Source organism: Delphinapterus leucas, chromosome 11 (assembly GCF_059928025.1).
Source record: "Delphinapterus leucas isolate spDelLeu-1000000601 "Yukka" chromosome 11, BTC_Dleu_Yukka2, whole genome shotgun sequence".
Classification (NCBI taxonomy): Eukaryota; Metazoa; Chordata; class Mammalia; order Artiodactyla; family Monodontidae; genus Delphinapterus; species Delphinapterus leucas.
The window spans coordinates 95,151,864-95,177,153 of record NC_143139.1 but is presented as its reverse complement, the minus strand read 5'-3'; the positions used below and the strand labels follow the sequence as shown (position 1 = coordinate 95,177,153).

Below are 25,290 nucleotides of genomic sequence, written 5' to 3'. Positions count from 1 at the left end.
TGACACAAAATAGACATTTAATAAATATTTGCTGAATGAAGTTTCTCTAACCTTTGGTTTCCCCATCTGTACGAGGGGGTAACAACATCCCTCCGTGAAGTTCAAATAAGATAGTGCCTCAAAGCACCCAACCCAGGCCTAGGAATGTGGTAGGCACCCACGACGCTGGGAGCAGGGATAGAGGGGAGGCTGAGCTGGAAGGCTCTGTAAGCTGTCAGGAATGGAAAGATCCAAGGGTGCAGTTGGTGAAAAGATGGGGTGTGTGACACTGCCCTGAGCCCAAGGTCAAGAACCGGCTAGGAATTTGAATTTGAAAAGTTGAAACCCACCCTGGGTTTGAATTCTAGCCCTGCTGCTTTGGTTTGGGGCATATCACTTTGCTTTTCTGAGCTTCAATGTTTACTGTAAAATGGCCATTTAAAAAAGTCCACCTTGGGACTTCCCTGGTGGCGCAGTGGTTAAGAATCCGCCTGCCAATGCAGGGGACACGGGTTTGAGCCCTGGTCCGGGAAGATCCCACATGCCGCGGAGCAACTAAGCCCGTGCGCCCCAACTACTGAGCCTGCACTCTAGAGCCACAACTACTGAGCCTGTGTGCTGCAACTACTGAAGCCCGTGTGCCTAGAGCCCGTGCTCCACAACAAGAAAAGCCACCGCAATAAGAATCTGCAACTAGAGAAAGCCCACACGTAGCAATGAACACCAAACACAGCCAAAAACAAAAAAAAACAAAAAAACCCTCCACCTTGCCAGCCCATCTCCAAACTCCAAATGCATGTTTTTCCCCTTAGAAACAAAATAGTTCCTGGTCCCTCAGACCACAGGAACCCTGAGCATTAACAACACGCAGCACGGGAAGCACGAGAGAACAGCCACGGTTGTCCACAGGCAGCTCTGGGCCTCACTGAGGAAGCAGGCAGCACCAGCTCCGCACATGCACACACACAGTGAGCGGAAGCAGCGTGAAGAGTGGGTGGAGATGCGGGAAGGGGGTGGAATTTGCAGCAGGCTCTGCCAAGGGTGGGACACCTATTCCGTGCCCACCCCAGGAGCCTGGGCCCGTCCTGAGTAGGGGTCTTGGGGACGCCAATGCTGAGCGGATCAGCAAGACAGTTCTGGTGCTGAGCAAATAGCTGCACCCTAGTGTATAACCTTGTCCAAACTTCCCTGACCAGGGATCCCAGGGCTCGAACCCACATCCCCTGCAGTGGGAGCACGGAGTCTTAACCGCTGGACTGCCGGGGAAGTCCATAAACTTGTCTTTTTTTTATATATATAAATTTATTTATTTTTGGCTGCGTGGGGTCTTTGTTGCTGTGCGCAAGCTCTCTCTAGTTTTGGCGAGCAGGGGCTATTCTTCATTGCGGTGCACGGGCTTCTCACTGCAGTGGCTTCTCTTGTTGTGAAGCACGGGCTCTAGGCGCGTGGGCTTCAGTAGTTGTGGCATGTGGGCTCAGCAGTTGCGGCTCGCGGGCTCCACAGTGCAGGCTCAGTAGTTGTGCACAGGCTTAGCTGCTCCGCGGCACGTGGGATTTCCCCGGACCAGGGCTCGAACCCGTGTCCCCTGCATTGGCAGGTGGATTCTTAACCACTGCGCCACCAGGGAAGCCCTGTAACCTTGTCTTAATTGTGATGGTCTCATGGCTGTAGACAAAATTTGGCAAAAGGAAAAAAGGAAAAGCTCTAGAATCCCACCACCAGCCCCTTTTCCACGTTGCCACTGAGGGTTCCCTGTTTGCGGACACTTTTCATGAGCAGTTCCCTGTATTTCTACCAGCTGTGCAGCACTTTTATTTGTTCTAACTGCTTGGGGCCTGATACTTGTCCTTCCTGAGTAAACTGTGAGGTTAGGGAGCAGAAATTACTTCTAGCTGACAGACGAGGAAACTGAGGCACAGCGTGGTTAGGTGACTTGGCCTTGAAGTGGGGAGGAGAGAAAAGACAGCCCCACAACTCTCATCTCAAAATATTTAATTTCGTTTGAAAAGGATACATTCCCTGCTTCCCTCCCGCCACATCACTCCGGCCCACCGGCAGCGGCACACTCGCACGCACACACGCACATAAGGCCAGTGGGCTACGCTCTGCCTCTGCCCTCACCGGCTGGGAAGAAGGGTTTGCGCCTTGCCTCCTTCCCCAGCAAAGGTAAAGGAGAGAGAGGCCTGCTGGAATGCCAGCTCCCAGGGGAGGACGCAGAGCCCCACACACTCTGTCACGTCACATGCACTTAGAAAAATAAAACCAAGTGGTGTTCTGGCATCCCCAACACTGTAAGACAGCAATATCCACCTGGAAGTCATCTTTGCCATTTTCTAGAAAAATTTATTGCACTTAATTAACAGATGTTAAAGGAGCTCTGGGGTGGGGCTTTGCCATGAAAAACAGGGGTTTTCAGCCCTTTGCTCCCAGGGCCCTGGATGGAGAGCTACACAGCATGAAGGGGCCCTTTTCTGCCGGCCCCCATGCCTGCCACCCCACCTCAAGCAGGAGCTGCCTGCCAGGGCCACAGCAGGTCCCCTCACCAGGGTGATGCTTACCGAGTCAAGGTTCACTACTACCTGCCTTCCGCAACCTCAGGACCCAGGCAGGCAAACCCTTTCCTTTGGCCAAGGGTAAGAATTACCCAGGTCCTCCACAAGGCTGCTGGCCATTGTGAAAGCTCTCTCTCTCTCTCTGAATATATATATTTCTCTATCTATACATTTATTATATGCATATTCTTGCAAGATTCTAGCTCATTCATTCATGATTTGTCTGTTCTGAGGTTGCAATGAGGCTGAAGACAGGGTGTTTAAGTAGGGATGGCGCTTCCCAGCCCACTGCAAGCCCATAGAAAGCCATTTACATTGGCGTCTCTAGTCTCCAGTGCTTTTTAGAGGATGTCAAAGATCTGAGCATAGGTGCCTCAGTCTTTGGCTGTCAGCCCCAAGACAGAGAGGGTCCGGCGGGGAGTCAAGGAGACTCCCAACTCCACAATGGAAACTGAGTAGGCACCACCCTCTCCTCCTGCAAGGGCTTGATCCTTAAGCCTGGGAAGAAGACATGCTTACCTGAGCACCCTTTTCCCCAAAATGTCAACCTCCACGGATATCTCCTTCCTGTCCCTGCCAGGCTCCTGGCTCAAAGGGGCTCTTCTAAAAGAAGCCAGCACCACACTCTTCCCAAGTAAGGAGAGAACCAGACACCCACTGGCTGGTGGCGGGGGTGGGGGGTGTAAAAGGGGAGGGCACTGGCCAGGCAGAAGGTGGGACAAAGAGAAGAGACATCAGGTCATCATCTCACCCGCTGGGGTCGGAAAGTGGACGCCACCCGGAGACTAAATGTCCATCCCTTAGGGAAAAAAACTGAAAAAAAAACACAAACCATACACTTCTGGCCAAAGAAAATGAAGAGCTTTTAAGCTGGTGGCTCTTCTACCAATAACAAAAATGAGAAGTGCCCTCTTGGTGGGTGGCCAGACCAGAGGGAGCGTGCCTGGGCGGGCGAGCTGCCCAGGGCAGGACACTGACATGCCGGATGCAACTGCCCTGTTGTGGTTACAATAGAGTGAAAAGTGTGAACATGGTTTTCATAGAACCACAAAGTAAAAGTCAGGGGCCTGCAGGGAGGGTGCTGACATCCCTTGGCCTCAGGGACCCTTGTCAAGTCCCCTGGAGAGACGGGTGTGCAGGTCCCTGGAGGGCCGTGGCGTTCCCCTGGGGTGTGGTCCACGGCCAGTGGATGGCTTCCCCTGCTCTTAACATCTGTTATGAAAAGTCTTTAGGGGTCAAGGCCCAGGACTCCATGCCACCACTTTAAATAAAGCCAGTGGTGAATGTGACAAAGTGTGCCCATTACCTCTGACCCCTCCTTACCACAGGCTGCCTGCCCTGAGCAAATAAATACACCCATCTCTGGGTGCCCCAGCTGACCGCAGCGAGCAGACGCTTCCACGGATCTCCGTAATTAATCTCTCGGGCAGAGCCAAAGGACGAGTCCAGCTGGACACAAGAGAAAGGAGCAGCGGGGAGGTGGGCCCCTCCGCACCACACCACAGCCAGGCTTGCATGGGTGGCTGTCTCCTGGGACCCAGATCGAGGGGACTCTAGCCTATGTAAATGTCCCAAGAGCCTGCTGTTCCAAAAGAGTTGTGCTGCGACCAGGTGACCAGGTGTCCTGCCTGGTGACGCCCTCCAGGCCGCTCGCACGGGGTGGATCCTGAAGCCAGAACTGGGAAGCCCTCTTCTGCTTTTCAGGGACAGTGGACTCGGGCCTGGCCCACACGGGAAAGCAGAGCAAGAAAGAGCGGGAGCTTCTCGAGAAACATGCCCCAGCTCCCCACCTACAGCGTGAGGGGCTGTGGAGGCCGGTTTTCTGAACACCATGCAGAAGGTGCATCCCAGCTCCAGGAAGTTAAGCTTCCTAGACGAGGAGACTTTTTCTTTTAAATCCAAGATCTGAGCTTGGTCACTGGATGAAAAGAAACAGCAGGCCCAGAGGCCCAGTCTGGTGGGACAAATTTGACTCAGGCGGCCTCCACAAGTGACCTGCAGAAGAGGAGATATGCACGGCGACCAAGGCTCAGAGACCACCACCCTGGGCGTCTCTCCCCAACCAACGGCGGATGGAACGCAGAGGGAACCCCTCACCAGGGCCTCCTCGTTCCAGGCCTCGGAGCCACAGAGAAAAGGGGTGAGGGAGCCAGGAATGGTTGGGTGCACTTCTGTTGCAGGCCCAGACGCAAAGCCTGTCCCAGGCTGTGCAGACACCCAGCCGCTGCGGCCTGGCACCCACGTGGACACTACAGAGGAGCTGGCATGTCTTTTTACCTTTGAGGAAGATGGGAACAGATGTTTTTCTCTAAGACTTTCTGGGGAGGACAACAGACCCTCCCTGCCTGGAAATGCGCCCTGCTACCTGAGAAGATGTAAGGGCGACAGCCATCATGACTCATTCTGCAGAGACAGGCCAGGACGGCCCAGGCTGGAGAAGCAGGGAGAATCAGGGAAGCCTGGGTACCCCGGAGAAGAAGAGCCCATGCTCCAGAGGTCCCCTTCCGGTCCAACTGAGACAGCCAAGAACAGAGACTAAGGCTGAGTCACCACCTCATAGATTCTCTCGCATCCCGCCAGGGAGGAGGCTGGCCCCCAGGGAAGTCGCCGTGCTGGCCGTGTGATAATGAAGCTTGAACATGAAGGCTCCTGGGGCAGGTGCACCGCCATGCGCCCACGACGAGTCATAAGTCTCCACGCAGGGGTGGGTTTCAGGGGTCCCAGGCAGAGGTCTGAGGTGAGGCAGCGTGCCCGGGTGGGGGCACGGGTTACAAGGGCCCGTACTTGGTCTCGTACTTGGAAACGATGGTCTTGCACTTGCCCACCTCCTTGCGCAGCTCCGCCACCTCCGTCCGCAGGGCTGTGTTCTCCTTCTCCAGGAAGGCCGCCCGGATGGTGATCTGGTTCTCCTTCAGGCGCCGGGCGTCCCGAGACCGCTTGGCCGCCACATTGTTCTTCTTGCGTCTCGTCCAGTACTTTTCGTCCTGTCAGGAAGGGTCCTCTGTGGGTCTCTCCTCTTTCCCATGAGGGAACCCAACCTTCCCCTCCTGCCAGCACTGCACACACCCGATTCCTCTTATAACCCACGTGGTCCAGCCAGAATGAGAGCTGGGACCCCGTGGAAGGAGCTGCATGTGCCCTGGGACACCGAGGGGCCCCGCCCTTTCCCAGGGAGGCGGGATGAGAATGCAAGCCTTTGGTGGGATCTGTGGTGGAAGGAAGGGTGCTCCACCTACTGGTGGCCTGCTCTGTGCTGCTCCAACATAAAGCACTGCCTATACTCTTGCCTCACTTAGGCACTCCGGCTGTGGCTAAGGGTGGGCACTCTTGAGTCCAGTCCCCTGAGTTCACATCTTGGTTCCGCCACTTTCTAGCAGTGGAACCGTGCAAGTTCCTTAACCTCTCAATATCTCGCGCCCCTCATCTTTACAACAGGGGATAATTACAGTAATGACCTCTTAGAGTTGCTTGAGGATAAAATGAGTTAATATGTACAAGGTGCTTGGCCTACCAGTGCCTGGCCTACAGTAAGGTTTACCATATTTATTGTTGTTATTATTAAAGCCTCAGAAACATCTCAAGAGGCAGGTATGGTTATTCCTACTTTACAGATGAGGAACCTGAGGTCTGCCTGACTCCAAAGCTTACAAGAAAAGTCCTTCTTACGAGTTTTTCATCAGAGGGAAGGGAAAAACTGCAGAATCCTCCTCTCCCCCCTCCCAGTTCCTACAAAACCACCAGCTTGAAGGCTGCTTGCTAATCCCTGGGATGGCAATACACAACCATCCTCTGTCCTTCAAAGTGAGGGCTTGTTCAACCCCAGTTTCTGTGGCCTAGTGAGCTCTTGCCCGAAGGCTGGGTTGAAGCCAGGGAAGTGAGAGCATCAGCACAGCTGGCTGCCAGAAAGGAAAGAGAGAAGCTGCAGGGAGTCACGCTGGGGCCAAATGCCACCCAACTCCCTTTCTTTCTCTCAGTTGCTGCAGGATGTGGCTCTAAGCTCTGAACTCATGCCTTTCTAAATGTGTCCACAGGAGGGAGGGTGCTCTAGATGAAATCGAATGTGAAGCAGCACAGCCCCTTGGCTTCTGAACCAACACTGTACCTTCACTACAGTGGATACACCAGGTTACCTTCTGCTCATCGGGGACAAAGACCTTCTTGGCCTTTTTGATCATGGGCTGGGGCTTCAGGTCCTCCTCTGCAAACTTGTGCTTCCGAGGGTTGAACAGCTCCCCGCCCGGCACACTGGAGAGGACCAGGTCGGCAGGGTCGGGATTGAAGTTCACATCCACCTCCACGCAGTTGGGGTCGATGGGACTGGGTGTCTCCCTCTCCTTTTCCAGGGAGGATTCTGAAAGACACAGAGGCAGGTGGTCCTGAAACAGTCTAGACTCACTGGACAGCCAAGACTCACGTCACACACCCAGACACCTGCTTGAATCTCAAGGTTGCACAAGCCATTGCCGCTTGGAGGGAAGAAAAACTACCACAGCACCAGCCCCGAAGCCAGATTGGCATATGTGATTCAATTCAACAACACAAACATGGAAAGAATTCTTCCCTTTAGGAACAAAATGCTCAAAAGGAAACAGAGGCCCTCGAAAAAGACAAAATTTTCCGATTGTTTTTTTCCCCCCAGAAATGTTAAGCAAAACATTAAATCATCATACCCCCTTAACTTCCTGTGGTTTCAAGTTCTCAAGTAATGAGAAACAGCTGAATCTCACCAGGAACTGTGATGGGTTAGGGACACAGACTGAATAACGAAATGGCTTCCATTTCTGAATCCCCTGAGACAAATCAGTGGCTGTGCTCATTTAGTCTTATAACAACTCTGAAAGGGAGATGGGTGTTAACCTTATTTTACAGATGAGGAAACTAAGGCTCAAAGCAATGACATGGTTTTCCCAGGATCACATGGATGGTAAATGACTGAACTAAAATTTAAGTCTGGGTCTGGCTGACTCTGAATCCTTGTTCTTCACCGCCCTACCCGGCTGTGGCTTTATAGTGGACATTGGATTTAAGGAACTTTCAGAATTCAAAGGTTATATGTTAGGAAGAATCCCCTGGCGGTCCAGTGGTTGGGACTCCACGCTTCTGCTGCATGGGGCGTGGGTTTGATCCCTGGATGGGGAACTAAGATCCCACAAGCTGTGCGGAGCGGCCAAAACAAACAAACAAACAAACACACAAAAAAACCTGTTCAAAGGTTATGTGTTATTAGAGATAATTTATTTTAAAAATCTACGCCTTTGGCCTACTTGTTCAATGCTACTGATAGGAGTACACAAAATAATTATTCAGTCCACAGATACTTATTGAACACCTACTATATGCCAGGAACTGTCATGCCAAAGACAAAGCAGTGAACAAAACAAGTAAAAGTCCTTGCCTTCATGGAATGTTATTCTAGTGGGGAAGGCCAACATTACACAAGATAAATTACAAGTATCTATATAAAACTGTTAGATGCCATGTGGATATTTGAGAGAAGAACATTTCAGAGAGTGAACACCAGGTGCATGGTCTGTGCACAGGCAAGCACTGGGATAGTCAAGGAAGAGCAAAGGAGATCATTGTGGCTGCAGTGGGTGAATGAGAGGCAGGAGTAACCGGAAAGGCCCAGAACAGAAAACATGGGGCCTTTAATCCCTATAAAGCAGTGGTTCTCAATAGGGGACGATTTTGTTCTGCAGGGGATATGTGACCATGTTAGGATGGGGGGGGTATGTTCTACTGGCATCTGGTGGGTAGAAGCCAAGGATGCTGCTAAACATCCCACAGTGCACAGGACAGTCCCTCCCCAACCCCAACAAAAAAATTATCTGGTCCAAGTGTCAATAGGGCCACTGATTTTGACTTTCACCCTGAGTTGAAAGAAGTCATTGGAGGGTTCTGAGCAGAGGTGTGACATGATCAGACTTAGGTTTTAACTGGATCATGCATATAAACTAACTGTATCCTATCAAAGGGGTTAATTACAAACAAGGATGAGTGTCAGAGGAGTGAATGACCAGGGACCAATGTGGTAACTATAGGAATAAACAACAAACAGTCAAGGGACCCAAGGCTGGCAACTAGACCTCCCCTGTCCTGCTGGTGGAAGTATACATGGCTACAGCCATTTTGTACACTATTTGGCAACATCTACAAATGCTGATTGGGTAAACGTCTGATGACCCAGCTGCTCTATTCCTTGGTAAATGCCCGACAGAAATGCATACAGGTATTTACCAAAGACTCACACGCAAATGTTCAAGGCAGTGTTATGCACAATCCCAAACTAGAAACATCTCATGTGCCCATCAGCTGAAGAGTGGATAAACTGTGGTGTAGTCATACAATACAACAATGGAATACCATTCACCAATGAAAATGAACAAAGTTCTGCTACAGGCAGGCAACAACATGGATGATTTTCACAAACGGAGCTGAGGAAAGAAGCTAGGCACAAAAGAATACGTACTACTTATGTCTTTTCTACAGAAGGAACTGAAAAATGAACTCTTTCATTTCTACCACGTGTACAACTCTTACTTCATCTGGATCGTGGCTTTTCTCTCTGTCACAGGAATTTTCCATAAGTATGTTCTGTAAATCTATTTTGTTAGTTACTGATGCCCACATGATTTATATGTTACTGTAAGGCTAGTTATAGGATGCTATAAATGTGAGAGTATAAATGTAATTGACTTATGATTGTTGAAAAAAAAGAAGAGAACATAATATACAGTTTCATTTACAGAACATTCGACTATAAGCAAAATGAATCTTTGGTGATGGAAATAAGGATAGAGACTACCTCTGGGGAGTAAGGACCGAGAGGGGTCCCAAGGCACTTTGGGGATCCCAACAGTGTTCTCCATCCTGATCTGGGCGGTAGTTACACAGGCGGGTTCACTCTGTGAAGATTAACTGAGTGGTACACTTATGATACTGGCATTTCTGGATGCCGTACTTCATTAAGAAGGTTTACTTAAAAACAAAATCAAAGGCAAATGCCACCTAGGTGGTCTAAGGTGTAAGAAGAGGGCTCATTTCCAGCTCTGTCCCCTACCCACACATGGAACCGGCCTTGCAGGACAACCTGACCAGCACAAAAATGAGCTGCCTTCAGGGACCTCCCTGGTGGCGCAGTGGTTAAGAATCCACCTGCCAATGCAGGGGACACGGGTTTGATCCCTGGTCTGGGAAGATCGCACATACCGCGAAGCAACTAAGCCCTTATGCCACAACTACTGAGCCTGTGCTCGGGAGCCTGCAAGCCACAACTACTGCACCTACGTGCTTCAACTACTGAAGCCTGAGCACCTAGAGCCCGTGCTCCGCAACAGGAGAACAAGAGAAGCCCCTGCTCGCTGCAACTAGAGAAAGCCCACGTACAAAGACCCAATGCAGCCAAAAATTAAAAAAATAAAATTAAATAAATAATTTTTTTAAAAAAAGTGCTGCCTTCAAACAAAAATTTGGCTGGAATCAGCTGAAGCCTCTCAAGCTGAACAGTTTACAGGAAAGAAATGAGGGGCAGAGGAACATGTTAAAAGGCAGTACAGAGATATAGTCAGAAAAATCTAGCATGTGCAATACTTTACAGGACAAACAATTCAGCTTCTTCAACAAATAAATTGCAAAGAAATAAAAAGGAGAGGGGACCCCATAGATTACAAGAGATTTAAGAAACATAACTAACTGAAACATGTGGGTCTTGTTTGGCTCCTGATTCAAAGGAACTGTAAAGCAATAACACTTATGAGACAACTTTTTGGAAATTTGAATGCTGATGGATGTATTGTCAATTTCAGATGTTAAATTGGTATTTTTGTTCTGTTTTTTAAAAGAGCCCTTATAGTTTATATATATATTGAAATATCTATCGATGAAATGATACAATACCTAGGTTAAGGGAATGGAAGAAGTTATAGAAAACAAGATAGATTACAAGTTAATTATTATAGAAGCTGAGTGATGGTTACTGGAGGTTCATTATAGCAGCCCTTTACTTTTGTATTTGAACGTTTTTCCAAAAGAAAAAGAAAAAAAAAATGAGCGTGACAATTCCTTGGGTGCAGGTTCCCTGGGTTCCACACCAGTTCCTGGGGTCTTTCCTGGGAGACATCTGCCTATACGCCTCGAACTGAGCCTGCAGAAAGCTTTGCAGAGCCCCTGAAACAGGGGCCATGCCTCCTCTGGTGGGTTCGTGACCCAGGGGCATGAAAACCAACCAACTGATCTCCAGAGGTAAAACAGAAAAAGGACACAAGGATGCGGGAGGAATCCCAAAGACGATATCTGTCCTGGCAGCAGAAATGCCTTCTTCATGCCAGTGCCTGAGCAGAACCTGGCTAAACAGCCAAACATCCTGGGTTCAATGCTGCCTCCACTTCCTACCAGCTGTGTTACCTTGAGCAAGTTACCTAACTTCTCAGTCTCCTCACCTATAAAATGAGGATAACAGTATCAGTCTCGCAAGGGGGTTTTCGCGAGGATTATGTTAATGCCTGGCACAGAGTACGTGCTAAACACTATACGTGTTAGCTGTCGTTGTTGTTATTATTGGTGTCGCCTGAGCTTCCTAATCATCTGTGGCGAGGTGCGCGTGGGGGTAAAGAGCAGCACCGAGGACGCAGAAGGGACTTCTATCCTGTGAAGCCTCCGGCTGGGAGGGCTCGCTCCACCGGGCTAACCAGCTGCGGCAAACACCAACAGAAAGGCTCCGGCTGCTGCCGAGGGGACTGCTGTTTTCATGTCCAGCCTTGGGGGGCTGTCCTGAAGGGTGAGGAGCACAGGGTTTCTGCTCCCTGTAGGCCCACTGGGACCTCCCCTGAGAGGAGGGGCTCACTAGGTGCGTGGACACAAGCAGCCCTCAGCGGGAAGCAGATTTCCTTGGATGCGGCAGGTGGCCCTGCCCGAAGGCCCATCACCAACCTGTGCTAGACACGGTTTCCGAGGGCTGAAAGACAGCGGTGGAGGAGGATGGTGGGGACGCCGTGGAGGAGCTGGCCGACTCCTTCCCTTCTAGCTCAGCCACAGGCAGCAGCAGGTTCTGGGCCAGGTGGGTGGGGCTGGCAGGGATGCCATTCTCCAGCAGGAACTCATCCAGGTCCATGTACTCCAGGTGGAAAGACTCGCCATCATATGGGATGGTCTTGTCCCAGATGGGTGGCATGAGGGAGGCAGAGACGGCCATGGTGCTGGCTGCTGCAGCCTCGTCTTCCTCCAGCTTTTCCTTCCCCTTTTCCTTATCTGCAGACACAAAATCTGTGATGAGACATCACTCAAGAGGGTAACTCAATCCCAGGAGGCGAGCAGTGAGCCTCACAGGGTGGACCCACCTCTCTCGGAGTCCTGATCCATCCATGAATGTCAAGAGCCCATTCTATTCTCCAGTTATAACCTGGTGCTTGAACCAGGAGCAATGGTCTCCTTTAGAGGTGGCAGCAGACCCTCATCCGTGCCTGGGTTTCCTAGGATGCTCTCCATAAGCTCTGAGGCCTGATGTATCCCCAGGGTTAATTCAGAATGGGCTGTGGGATTACCATCTGCCAGAGAGAGGCTACAGGGAGGAAATGGAGTTTCTGACCCTTCCTGGTATCTTAGGAAAGGGCTGATTCCTCAGGCCAAGAACTTTTGTGTTCTCCTGTCCTGTCCCCTCCAGCTGCGCTTCTCCACAGCAACCCAGCCCGGGGCTTGAATCCCAGCTCTGCCACCCACTGCAGTGATGTGTGACTTTAGCCATGTTACTCAACCTCTCCCAGCCTCAGTGTCCTCCACTGTATATAAGGAAAAAGCTGCCTCTTTGGTGAAGATCAGAGGTAACATCTGAAAGTGTCTTGTAGAGCTCCTGGCACATAGCAGGCATTCATTATTACCGTGAGCTTGTTCAGGGCAGGGATTGTGTCTGATTCATTTCTAGATCTCGGGGACCAATACAGGAGCAGGCAGACAGTGAGCCATAGGAAGATGTGTATAATGAATGAAGAAGGCTGGGTTTGTAAACAGACTCCCTTCAGGTTTCTCAAAAAGAGAGGGCCTGGAGCTGTCTTTTCAGGACCTTTTTCAGAGCAACCATTTCAAGAGACTTCTATCCCTGAATAAGCAGAGAAGACTTAAGGCAGGTTTTCTGGGAGGGAAGAGAGGGGTGGAGCTGTAGAAGAAAGCCTGCTCCCATTCAAAGCAAAACTGATCAATCAGTGGGGACGCGATCCCACCTAATTGTTTCAGCCCAAAAGTTATACACGTGGATTGGATATCCAAGAAAGGGTAAATTAAGAAAAAAAGACAAAAGAAAAATGTGACAAGGTTGGAAGGAAATCAAAGTGACAGGGAGGCTAATCAGAGAAGTGGGAGATAAAATCATGACAAGTTCATAATAGGTTTTCAAATTGAGGGAGACAACTTTGAATTCTGGATTCTGAAATGAAAAAGAGAAATCAAATATGATTATGCTGGAAATGAACCAGTCATGCACGGACTCCTAGACCACAGACAGCCAAAAAGCAGCCTGTTGGTCCAATAAAAATGGACACACCCAGCGAGTTAAGAAGGTGGAGGTTTTGACAAACAGAATTTGGTCACGGCTTCTAATACAAATTAACTCGAATTCTTGCAACTGCCTTCTGTACCAGGCTTTCGTTTAAAACCAAATGGGAAGTAAGAGAGCCAAGCTTTGGTGGGCTGGGTGGGCCAGATGGCCTCCCTGGTCTCCTTCCTTGGGATACTGACTCTACATTCTGTTCAGAAATGACTGAGATCCATGTTGGGCGGGGTCATGGGGATCAAAGGAGGCAGGAGAAGGGAGGAGACAGAAAAACAGCCCTACTAAAAGGACGAGTAACACTGAGTTCCAGGTTTTGTCTGGCCTAAGCAATTAAGCATATTTTTAATCAGTGTTTTTATAAGATGGAGTTTTAATTGTAAGAGATGATAAAGGACTAGGCCCCTCACTCAGGTCAGAGGGATTGACATCATCAGTGGTTGCCAGTGATACAGTAAAGAGCATGTAAGGGCTAGTTCCGTGACCTTGAGGAAACATCCTCACCTCTCTGAGTGTCAGCTTTCTCCATCTGAGAAGTGGGGTAATCCCCTACTGGATGGCTGTGGAAGACTAAATAGAGATTATGCTGAAGTGCTCTGTGAGCATTCTGCAAAGGTAAGGTAGAACTATTGTGATGGATGGTTATTATTTGGTAATCTGACAGAACCTGACAGATGTGGACACCTGTCCTGAGGCAGCTTAACTCAGCCCCAGATTTGGAACAAAGCATTGCCTTAAAAACAAACAAAAGGGTCTGTGCATATGAGGTCCTGAAGCAGGAGAAGAGAGCCTGGCCTCACCTGATGTTGTGGCAGCTATTGGTAACCACCCCATAGGGATGGGAGCCTGAGAACACACCCAGGAAAGGAAGATAAATGGCATTTTAAAAAATAAAATTAATCCCCCCAGACAGGTAATTCACAAAAGGCCCATTCCTTCCCAAATCCCTGAACTACACCAGTGGTTCTACGAAATTAAAATCTCTCAGATTGAAATCCTCCCTCAGTGCACCTAAAACTCCACTGTAGGTGGCACTCCTGCTGCTCCCTGAACCTCATGTGCCCAGGCCAAAAAACAAGGCCAAACCTGCTTTCCATATAAGCCCCAGGGACCCTTGTGGCCTAGGAAACAAGACAAAGCCCAGCCCTGCCACTGTGGCCCCAAAGACTAGGGTCAGCCCCAAACAACCAGGTGAAGGGCCTCAGTGGCCTCGTCCTAACCCTCATCCCTCTACCTGTCTCATCCCAACCTCCCCCTCAGAAGTCGCCTCCCATTCCTTCTCCTGACACCCCTCCCCCACCTCAGCAGCAGCCCTGAAACTCATTTCCAGAAAATCTCCAGTGAGTACCTAGTACCTGGGGATACTCACACGCAGGGATGAAGACAGGTCCTCCTCTCAGGAGGGGGGACGGCCATATACGAAGACAATTCGCTATCAGGGCATCTCAAACTTTAGTGGACTTTGGAATCACGGAGGTGGGGTGGGGCTCTCCTTAAAATGCAGATTCCTGTCCCAGGAGCCGCAGAGTCGGTGGGTAAAGGGTGGGGCCCAGAAATCGGCATTTTAAACAAGCACCCCCAAGTGATTCTGATGCAGGCGTCCCCAGAGAAGGCGCCCTGGAGCCTCGTTTAAGGGGCTGCTGCGACCCCCATCAGCCTCCTCAGTAAACCTTACACGTCGCGCGCGCTCCCGGCCGCCCCAATGAACCTCCTCACTGCGACCCCCACTCTACCATCTCCCTCCTGACCCTTCCCCGCCAACCTCCATCTGACCCAACCTCTCTCAACTCGTCCCCGACATTCTCTTCCCACCCCCTTTGCCTCGCCCTCCGGGCCCCTCATCATCCCTGGCCCCATCCCCCTCCGCTGGACCACTTCACCCCGACCTCCGACCTCCGAGGCCCCGCCCTCACAAGGCCCCGCCCCTGCAGAAACCCCGCCCCCAGGCGCGCGCGGACCCCCTCCCCTCACCTAGGCGCGCCTCGCGCGGGGGGTTCTCCATCAGCTTCTTCAGGACCAGAGGGAAGGAGCCCGGCAGGCCCCTTTCCCCGGCTGCGCGCCCCGGCCCCGGGCCCGGCCCCGCCTGCGGCTCTACAGGCGGCTTCTTTCCGCCGCCCGCGTCGGACATCGTGCCCCGCGCTCTGCTCGCGCGCCTCGCCTCCCCCGCCCGCCCCCCGAGATGGGACGGAGCCGTGCGACCCGCCGCAGCTGCCGACACGGGCAGCTATTGCGCAGGCGCCGAGCGGCACCCCCGCCTCCCTCCATCCCTACCCCGCCTGCGGACAGGCTCTGTCATATGAATTATTCATAAGGCCAGGCCAACTTCCCCGGATGGCAGCCTTAGATTGGCCCGCCCCGCGAGAGGGGCAGGCTCAGCCTTCCGGGCCGTAATTGGTTAGGCCGCCCGGGTAAACGAGACACGTGTGGGGCCAGGTGAGGAGCAGGGCCGAAGGCCCCGCCCCGTCCGCCTCTCTGTCACCTGATTGGTGCCTGCTGGAGTCTTGGTCATAGGCCCTTTTCGGCGACAGCCCCTTCCCTTCTACCAGCGGTTTCACCTTCGCCTCCTTCTTCGTAACCCCTGCCCTTCTTTCGGAACACTGTAACCGCTCTCCCTTCCCTCGCATCCCAATCTCACCACCTTCTGGACGCGCTGAAGGGAGGCGGGGCTGGGAGCAGCCATGCCAGCGGGGGGAGCCTATCAGAGAGCCCCCCCCGCGCGGGTCACGTGGAGATGCAGCCGAGTCCAGTCGCGTGGGGAGGGGGAAGAAGGAAGGCGCGGAACAGCCAATGGAGGGCGGGGGCGGGGCCCGGGGCGGTGCACGAGGCGCAGCACGTGCGGGGCTGCGGCGGGGCGGGGCGGCGCGGGGCGCAGCGGGCGTTTCTATTCCGGGGACTCTGCCCAGGGTCCTGGGACAGGGACGCAGAGGCCAGTCCTCACCCTGCCTCCTCCGCGACCTAGAGGTTGGCTGAGGGCAGGGCCGGGGACGGCGACATGTTCCCGTAGGGACGGCCGGAGCAGGCTTGGCCGCCGCTGAAGGGGGTGTCAGGTTCCTCACTGATCCCGGGTTTCTGGTGCGGGCGTGGCGGCCAGATAAACACTAGCGTGGAGGGAGCATTCTTGAGGCCGCGGGTGGAGAGAGAGAGACCGGCCCTGAGCCAGAGCCAGAGTACACGCTTCCGTCCTCGCACTTACTAGTTTGTGACCTTGGGAAAGTCCAGTTGCTTCACGTGAGCCTGTTTCTTCGTCCATAAAATTTAGGGGTTGGGCTGGATAATCTCTAAAGCCCTAAACAGCTCTGAAATTCTGTTCCTCTCTAGGACCTTCCCTTCTTTTTCCTAGGGAAAAAAATAAAATTCTTTTACACAGGGTACCGGTTACACATTTTGTGGGACAACTACCTCTTCTCAAAATATTTACAAATACTCCCTGGGAGTTCCTCAGGAAACGCCTAAAAATACAAAACGTGAGGGGGTACACAAGTGTGGAGGCCTTATAGGAAGCTGCTCCTAAGTGGCACCCAGAACTTTGTACCTCTTTACAGCACAGATCATACCCTGCCTTGAACCCAAACAAAACTAGACTCTCCCTCCCTGAGAGGGCAGGGACTTCGGCTTATTTGTCCTGTATCGGCCAGTGACTCCCGCCTTCCACGAACGAGGCTGGGGAATGGCAGGGCCTGGTCCCTGGTTCATAGGGTAGGTGCATGACCGCAACACCCAGCTAGATGAAAGTTGTCAGGCTGATGCAATCAGAACTGGGAGTTGAGGAGGAGGAAGAGGCTGGGCCCCTGAGCAAGCCTGGAAATCAAGAGGTTTGAAGAAAATCTGGGTGGTGGTCGAGGCCAGAGGATGGAGCTTGACTCCAAAATTCAAGTTCTTATGGCCACACTAACTAGACTTCAGTCGCTTTCTGACTCTGATACCTGCAGCCAACTGCTTCATCTCTCCAGGCCACCTTTCCTTATATGTCAGACGGCGATAGGGCAGGATTGACCTTGTGAGGCTTCCTAAGCCAGTTTGTATAAAATGTACAATTGCAACCCTGCCACAAACAGTAGTTTTCATAGCTTTACTACCACTGATGGGTACAAATCCACTGCTTGGTGTATCCGTTATCCTAGAGGCAGGTATGGTGCCCATGTCGCTGTTTAGTGAAAGTGCTAAATTGTGTACAGAACATTTGTTGTGTTGCAGGGTTGTTGTTAGTGGTATTCTGTATGTGGCTAAACTAATATATCTTTAGGATAAACTGACCTAGAGGTTTTGTGTTTTTGTTTGTTTTGTTTTGTTTTTGCGGTACACGGGCCTCTCACTGTTGTGGCCTCTCCCGTTGCGGAGCACAGGCTCCGGACGCGCAGGCTCAGCGGCCATGGCTCACGGGCCCAGCCGCTCCACGGCAGGTGGGATCTTCCCGGACCGGAGCACGAACCCGTGTCCCCTGCATCGGAAGGCGGACTCTCAACCACCGCGCCACCAGGGAAGCCCTGACCTAGAGGTTTTTAGAAACAAAATTCAAAGGACGGTCCGAGGAAATTGATTAAAACAATGTATGAAGTTTAAAAAAAAAATGGCTAGTTTGGCCGCAGAGCAGCTTGCTGGATTAGAGTTAAATGTATATTTTCATGGCTAATGTGACATTATTGAAGAGAAAAAATTTCTCAAGATATTAGAGGGGGATTTGTAGTAACATAACAGTGGAAGGTTATAACATTCGTTTTATGACAAAGGTGGTATGTAGTAAGAGGGAGTAAAGATTTAGATTTTTTTTTTAAAGCTGCAGTTGTCCAAAAGGGATAATGCCTACTCTGCTTATCACCCGTCCTGGAGCAACTGATTTAACAGGCGAGTGGCACTGGTGAGAAGCTCAGTAAGCAGCTTAGGGCCTTAAAACTTAGTTTTGATTTGGTCCTCTGTTCATGTACCGACACTCCCCAAAGAGGGATTTTTTTTCCCCTGGACAACCGCAGGGTAAATGGTGTGTCACAAACACCACGGCAGCAACATTATAAACATGTTCTCTCTCGTGCTTACTTGCAAGCTGGGAGGTGAGCTACACTGCCAACTGGCAGCACTCAACAGCACCATCCTGGAGGCGGGAGCCATTATGTTCTTGTCTTCATTCTCCGGCTGATCCGAGAAGAGCCACAGCATCCTGTCTCTACCTCTCTCTCCTATCAGTAAAGTGGGAATAACAGCGCAGCCTTGCCCCTTCTCTTAGTGGAGGAATAAATGTTGTGAGAAGTAATTAGCTAATTTCCATAGTGTTTGTGAGCCCAACAAAGAAAGAAACTCTATAAAAAGAACATGTTATACATGGTTAAGACTTTAAAGCTATGGAGTGATACCTTAGTATTTTATAGTAATAGGGTTTCAATGCAGCAACTTCTTGACGGAAATGTGGTCCTGGGGCAGCAGTGACTTTGTGGGGTTGGGACGCAGACCTGGGTAGAGTCTCTCCACAGCACTGTCCAGCCACTTGTCCTTGAGCTAGGGACTTCTGCTGCCTAAGTCTCAGTTACTTTTCTCTTGGAAACGGAGATGGCTCTGCTTACCTCATAGAGTGGTTATGAGGATTACGTGTGGGAAGCAATGTCAAGTGGCAGCCTGAACAGCGAATGGCGTGGAGTGCGTGGGCCTCCACCCTTCCCCTTCATTCAGGTTGTGTCGGGTGAGGAGTACGATTATTTTGGGTGAGGGGACAAGGCTGTGAGTGGGTTCTTCAGTCTAAGCTACTGCAGAGAAAGGATGTGAAACATCCATTTTCCAGAGCTGGACTGGCTTTAAATTCTACTCTTTAGAGTTCCAGAAACTTGCTAACCAACCCAAGTTAAAAATTTAATTCGGTTGAGCATATGCAGAACAGGTGCCTTTCATTAAGCCGCTATACCAACTTGGATTATTTAAATTTGAAGTTCAGAGGAACTAAAACTCCAGCATGGGAGCCTTTGACCAGATACCGCATAATGATCTCTTTGGCCACATAGTCAGCATCTAACAGGACAGTACGACTCCGTCTTCTGACTTACTGCACAATGTGACATGAGCCTGGTGTCTGTAAGAGCAGGACGGTGAGAAGGCTTCCATTGAGCTCTAACAAAGCCCAGTGATCTGGGTGCTTTGCGATACCAAATGCAGGAGAGCACAGAGCTTTGTTCAGGGTAGTAACTCAGTAAGTATTTGTCGGCTCGCTCTGTTGTGGGTGCTGGTAGGAGGGTTAACAAAACCTTTCAGAGCCAAGTCATATACATCTGGAACGTTATTAACATGAAATAACAGTCATTGTGTTTGATTCACAATCAAACCTGGAATAACAAACATGAACCGTTTTTATGGCAAGTCTCCCGCCACTGGCCTTGCCCACAACTGCCGCCTTTCGAGCCCACATACCTCGTGGCTGCATGGTTCTGGGCTGTGGTTTGTACCCTCGGTCTCAGTGGGTCCTAGGGGAGAAGTGGCAGGTGGAGGCCCTTCGCTAACTCTTGCCCATCTCTTCAATACTCTCAAGAGTACCAGTTTCCTGTTCGGCTTGCATTTTGTCCGCTGCCCAGGTTTGGACTGTAGAAGGGAATGCCCCAAGAGCCATTTCCAGAGAGCAGCCCTCACCTCCAGGCTCTGCCACGTCTCAACAGCCACTTCCTGAGAGCCAAGGGCCCTCCAGTGGAGGCTGTGTTGGTGCAGTGGTAGGGTGTGGGCTCTGGAGCTGGAACATCTAGGTCTGATTCCTGCTTTGACTACTTCCTGTGTGACCTTGGGCAAGTTACTTAACCTCTGAGCCTGAGAAGTAAAGGAGTCAATTCAGGCGCACTGCTGAGACTAGCACGTGGAGCACAGCAAGTGCTCACCTGAGGTTGTCACTTACCACAATTTCATGTTGGGTTGTCCTCGAAACACCCTGTTCCCCCTAAGCTACCACTTCCCCAAGAATAGTGTGTGTGTGTGCGTGTGTGTGTAAGTGTGTGGGGCGGACCTTGCAGGCAGGGAGGTGATAGCCTCACTCTTCTTTATGAACTTCAAGGCCCTGCAGGCTCTCCCCCTTGCGGGTCTCTCCAACCTCACCCCTTCCTTCCTTCCCACTTAATATAAAACACCTCCTGCAGCCACAGTGGCCTTTCATTCCTCAGACACATGTATCTTTCTTGCCCCAGGACAGGGCCTTTGCAGGTGCTGTTCCCTCATCCTGAAAGTTCTTGATGTACCTGGCTCTTCGTCACCCTCCAGGCCTTGGCTCAAATGTCACTCCCTCAGAGAGGCTGGCCCTGACCTCCCTGATTGCTGACTCTCTGTCTCCCCGCTGGAATGCAAACAGCAGGCGAACAGGGGCAGTGTTTGTCTCACTCGTCCCTGTGCCACAAGTGTAGCGAGGACTCAACGTGATGCATGTTTGGATGACTCGAGAGGTACTGCCCTGAGACCTGGTTCCAGAGACCCCAGGGAATCCCGTGGGTAGGGAGGAGCCTGGAAGCTGGCCAAGCTGGGTTGGAGCCCCTCGACAGCTGTGTGGCCTTCCCATCGCTGAGCATTAGCCTCCCCACCTGTACAGTGGGTCATCACGACTCCCTTGCAAAGCCATCTCACGGATGGAGACGTAAAAGCACTGAGCACGGTTCCCAGGACACGCCTGGGAAACAGGGGCCTTTAGAACCAGGATTCATTCCTTTAGCAACCTAGCCTTGGGACAGGCCCATTAAGATGGAAAAGCCATCTGGACTGCTGGACACGGCTGTCAGTCTCTGGCACTCGGTGAGAATGAGTTTCTCACGTTTCCCTGATTGGTGATGGGGATGGGATGGGGTGGGGGGGACAGGTAGAGAAGAAGGATGAGTCCCTGACGCTGGGGTGAAGAAGAGGCAGGCCTGCATGCTGGCCCCGAGGGTAGCCAGTTCCTCTGAGCGTGTTTCCTTGCCATTTAGGAGGTGGTAACGAGGGTTAGAACTAACACATCCAGTACAAAGAAGGTCCCTTCCCGCACTTCTTCCCTGGAAGCAAACTTCATGATTTCTCGGGTTTGCTCTGGTTCCCCAAGACTGGGAGTGGAGGCGACCACATGGACCTTACTGATGCCAAGCCCAGGACAGCCCAGGCTGCACTGAGTCCACTCTCTTGCCTGTTCACCTCAATTCCCCAAGAGGAGGCTACCCAGACCCCTGCCTCTGCCCCAGTGAGTCCCACTGAGATCTGGCCTGTTATCATTCAGCCCTTTCTCTGGCCAGCTCAGCTGGCCTGTCCTGTTTGGTGCGGGGCTGTTGGCACCATGCCCCCAGGAGCCTCAGCACGTGTTTCCAAGGAGACAGCCCTGAGTATGCTCCCACAAACTTGCAACGTCCCCTTCTTTCAAGGAGAATATCCATGGAAAGGAGGGTGGAAATGAGGGAGTGAAGGTCGGATTGCAAATGTGATGTCCGTGGAAGGAGCATAATGCCAGGCCCAGCTGCCATTTGCCTTTCACAGAGAAAACAGTGTGGCACTTCACAGTTTGCAAACGCTCTCACATGGGATAGCTCACTTAATCCTGGCCACAAACCTGTGAAGCAAGTATTCTTCTCACAGATTGGGGATGGAGAGAGGCATGTCAAGGATACCGTGCTGGGTGGCCCACAGCGATTCTGGTTAGGAGCTCCTGACACGGGGAACCTGCCTGCTCAGCTGAAAGCGATGGCCTTATTCAACCTCTGGTATGCTTTCACGCTACATGGTTCCCTGAAAAGGAGGCCCGAGTGACCAAAGTTGGCAGAAAGATGAGGGGCGGCCTCTGAACACAGCCAAGGAATGAGGGGAGGATAGGGTGTAAAGAGCTAACAGTGTGGTTTAGAGAAGCAGGGTCTTTCCAGAATCTGGAGAAGGAAGTGTGAGAGCAAGCAGCCTGGAACAGAATGGCCTCTTGGAAGAGGATCCTTGGGAGAAAAGGCAGGTGCGGAAACAGGAAGAACAGTCCTTAGGGGTCAGGGCCCAGAGGCAGAGGGGAAACTGAGTCAGAGCTCGGGACACAGACCCACTCTCTGGCTGGATGTAGATTTCTCTGCCTACAAGAAAGTTGGTTGAACAGGTGGCTCAGAGTGAGGGGCCACCGGGTGGTGGCTGCAGCCTGAAGCCGAGGAGTCTCGAGCCTGGTCAGCACTGTTGGAGGAAGTCTGCTTACCCAGAAAAGGGGGGAGTCTACACAGGCTGGGGTGGGAGGCCCAGGGCAGCAAAAGGGAGAGGCCCCAAGGTCGGGGCTCAGGGAGCGTCCTTGATTTAGAAAATGGAGAGGCTGCAGGGAGAGTAGAGTCTCGTGAGGGCACGTTCTCACCCTCCGCACGGCTCCCCTCTGACGTCCCCTCCCGCTGGACCCAAGGTGTGCTCTGCACGTGACCCCCGTGTGAGCTGAAGCACAGTCACCGGGCTGGGGAGAGTGGGGACTTTGTAAAGAGGTCTCCGTCCCCCACCCCAGAGAAACCTGCGCCGCTCACACCACAGCACCGGGCGAGAAATCCTGAGGGGCAACCAGCGCCTCTGTTGCCCCCCTCCCGGGGGTCCGAAGCCAGAGTGAGGGATGCACGCGGGGGAGAAACCGTTGAACGACACGGGTTTGAACCGCGTGGGTCCACTTACACGTGGATTTTTTCACTAACGACGTACAGTACTATGTGATCTGTGGTTGGTTGAATCCAAGGATGTGGAAACATGTACCCACGGGGTGACTATAAAGTTATACGCAGATTTTCAGCTGTGAGGGGGGTTGTGCCCCTGGCCCCCATGTTGTTCAAGGGTCAACTATGCTTGCTACATGCCCACTGGAAATCCTAGTTGTGATGGTGTGTGTACTCTCTTCACCAAGGTATAGTACCTTCAGCTGGATACTTTTATTTTTATGAAAGATTTGGAGAGTCTGGGAGCTTTGGAAAGTGGCAATGGCAGGTTAGGGGCAGTAATAAGAGCGAGGTCTTTGTGGGTTTCACTGATCCCCTTGACTCTTCGACCCTCGTCCCCTTATTTCATCCACCCATTGGCATCTGTCAGTCTGTCCGGGTCTCATGCTTCTGACTCTCAGTGAGACACCACGTAGCGAAGTGATAGGAGGTGGCCTGAGACTCTGGTCCATCCCCCGTGGACCAACCCAGCTGTACCAAACCAACTGTCCTCTGTGAGGTCGCCGGTTCTCAGCAGAGCTCTCCCTGAGACCCTGGGCGAGTCCCCTCCGTGCTGGGCCCTGACTTTGCCGTCCACGGTGCGCAGTGGGGACTTTGCAGCTGTCGCGGGGCTCTGGGGACCAGCTGGGAGCTCTTCACAGACCTTGTTATTCAGGTCCGAGGAGCAGCGCCCTGAGTTGCCCCCCAGACCCCTTCCCTGCTCAGCCGGGAGCTGACCGTGCAGACCTGCCGGCAGCCCAGCTGCTCCCTGTGCCTGCACTGGGCCACCTGGGCCACCCTACCGTCCCTGGGTGCCCAGACCAAGAAGGGAGCCCTATTCCTCCAGCTTTTGGAAGGACTTCCAGCCTCACCTACCCACACGGGGTGTTCAGAGATGGCAAGAAAAAGTCAGCTGTGGTTCATCGGCCAGGCTGAGTTGAGAGTTTCGAGGTGATGGGCTTCTCCTGGTGAGCAGCTGGGGTCCTGAGTGCCAGGAGGGCACAGACTGCCCACAGGTGAGGCCTGAGGGGGGGCCTGGAGCTAGATGAGAGAGCCCACGGGGAACCCTGCCCCGAGCTCTAGGAGCCGCCTTCTTCCCTCGGGCTGTGTCTCCATGAACGGAGCCTGCCGCCCTCCTTTCCTGAGCCTGGCTCCCCGAGGTGTGTCAGGGCAGGGGCTGTGGTGTGTGTCCTAGGCCTCCGGTTTGGGAGTGGCCTAAGGGTTCCGTGGAAGGAAGTCCTGTGGGGACAGCCAGGGCTGCCTGGGGATGAGATGTGTCAGGTGCCAGCACGCAGGTGAGGGAGAGGCCTGAGAAAGGTCCCTTGAGGGGACACCCGGGACTCCTAAGTCAGACTCTGGCAGCCGAGGGCAGCTGGGCTCCTTTAAAGGCACCTGTGCAGTTTGAGCAATGAGGACCTGACATCTTCGAACAGAAGCGATTTGGAGAAATATTTGGCAAGAGGGGGCCCCCTGAGCAGGCTGGCGCCCAAAGTTCGCATGGCCCTGGGCCTCTCAGGCAGGACGCGGGAGACACCTGGTGCTGGCTGCCCGCTCTGCCCCTCGGTCCACGCCCTCCTCCGCCGGCTCCCTTGCCCCGTGCTTGCCTGTGGTATCCTAGGAACCAGGGCTTCCAGCCTGTGGTCCTGTTACATAACAGCTTCCAGCCCATCCACGGGTTCAGCCCTCCAGCGAGCGGAAGCCGAAGCAGACGCCCAAAGGAAAGCCTCTTCTCCAGACACAGGAGGCTGCCCGAATCTACAGTCTCTGCCAGCCCCCTGCCACCCCAACATGCAGAGGGAGGGAACTTAATAAGCAGTCAGCATCCAGTGCGTACTTTCAGCAGGGCCCTCTGGTCCTGTCCTTGTCCCGCGTGAGCACGGCACCTGTCAGTGGCCACACGCTGGCCACGGCTTCCCAAAGCTAGCAGGCCCTGGGGGTGCCACTCCCTACCGTGTCCCTCTCTGCACCCCAGCCCTTCTTCGCCCAGGAAGAGGCCAAGGGCAGACCGCTGCTGGGAACCCTCCCTTGCCTGGAGATGCCTATCCAGCCAATGTGCCTACGGCCGCCTCCACCCCTTGGGCACCTGGGCAGCCAGCCATCACAGACCACGTCCTCTCCTACCTGTCCTCTTCTCTGGCCAAGGCAGAGAGTGCTCCAGCAGGGACTTGAGGACCTCAGGCATGTCCATGGCAGGGGCCACTCCAATCCTGTCGCAGCTCGACATGGCCCGGCAGGGGGTGCTTGCTGGGGGAGTTTAGAAGCAGCTGGAGAGGCAGGAGCTGGCCGGGCAGCCACAGGCTCTGGAGGCAGGCGGGGCGGGAGCCCGAGGCAGCCAATGGGCAGCACGGGCCCCGGCCCGCCCGTCCACCCCCGGCTCGGCCACCTGCCAGCTCCGGCTGCAGCCAGGCCTTCCCTTCCTGCTGCCTGGCAGGGCGGACCTGGCCCTGCGCCAGCCTCAGCACGTGGAGACACAGCACCAATCCTCTGACAGAGAGCCCGGTGTTATCTAACTTTGCAAAGGGAAGTTCTCCCCCAGGCTGGGAGCCAGGACCAGGCCTGCCAGGTGAGAGCAGTGAGCATGCACTACACACTCCGGCCCACTGGGCAGAGGAGCCCT

At 52.8% G+C, this 25,290-nt stretch overlaps 2 protein-coding genes across 6 annotated transcripts; one reads left to right on the top strand and one right to left on the bottom strand.

Annotated features, from left to right (window-relative positions):
- On the bottom strand, positions 1 to 24,956 carry TEF (TEF transcription factor, PAR bZIP family member). Of its 5 annotated transcripts, none has more exons than XM_089921372.1 (5): positions 15,040 to 15,128; positions 11,867 to 14,576; positions 11,460 to 11,777; positions 6,662 to 6,882; positions 1 to 5,515 (listed from the first exon to the last, which is right to left on the bottom strand). In XM_089921372.1, the coding sequence occupies exons 2-5, from the start codon at positions 11,886 to 11,888 to the stop codon at positions 5,300 to 5,302; spliced, it is 777 nt and encodes a 258-aa protein (XP_089777498.1). In that variant the 5' UTR covers positions 11,889 to 14,576; positions 15,040 to 15,128; the 3' UTR covers positions 1 to 5,299. The 5 variants fall into 5 exon arrangements, with proteins under 5 accessions (XP_089777498.1, XP_089777499.1, XP_022452339.1 ...); XM_089921373.1 differs by lacking the exon at positions 15,040 to 15,128 and having other exon boundaries at positions 11,867 to 12,945; positions 14,438 to 14,868; XM_022596631.3 differs by lacking the exon at positions 15,040 to 15,128 and having other exon boundaries at positions 11,867 to 12,087; positions 14,438 to 14,868.
- On the top strand, positions 18,658 to 23,752 carry LOC149748079 (uncharacterized). Its single transcript, XM_089920065.1, is given in 6 exon segments — positions 18,658 to 18,758; positions 19,574 to 19,748; positions 20,214 to 20,258; positions 20,260 to 20,321; positions 21,447 to 21,600; positions 23,336 to 23,752. Coding segments are annotated over 6 exon segments (816 nt in total). The 3' UTR covers positions 23,615 to 23,752.
- Positions 24,957 to 25,290: the final 334 nt, after the last annotated feature.

Coding starts and splice junctions, on each gene's coding strand:
- TEF (XM_022596628.2), bottom strand. CDS start 15,196: ATGTCCGACGCGGGCGGCGGAAAGAAGCCGCCTGTAGAGCCGCAGGCG. Junction 11,778..15,039: donor CCCGCGCGAGGCGCGCCTAG/GTGAGGGGAGGG, acceptor TTGTGTCTGCAG/ATAAGGAAAAGGGGAAGGAA. Junction 6,883..11,459: donor GGAAACCGTGTCTAGCACAG/GTTGGTGATGGG, acceptor TGTGTCTTTCAG/AATCCTCCCTGGAAAAGGAG.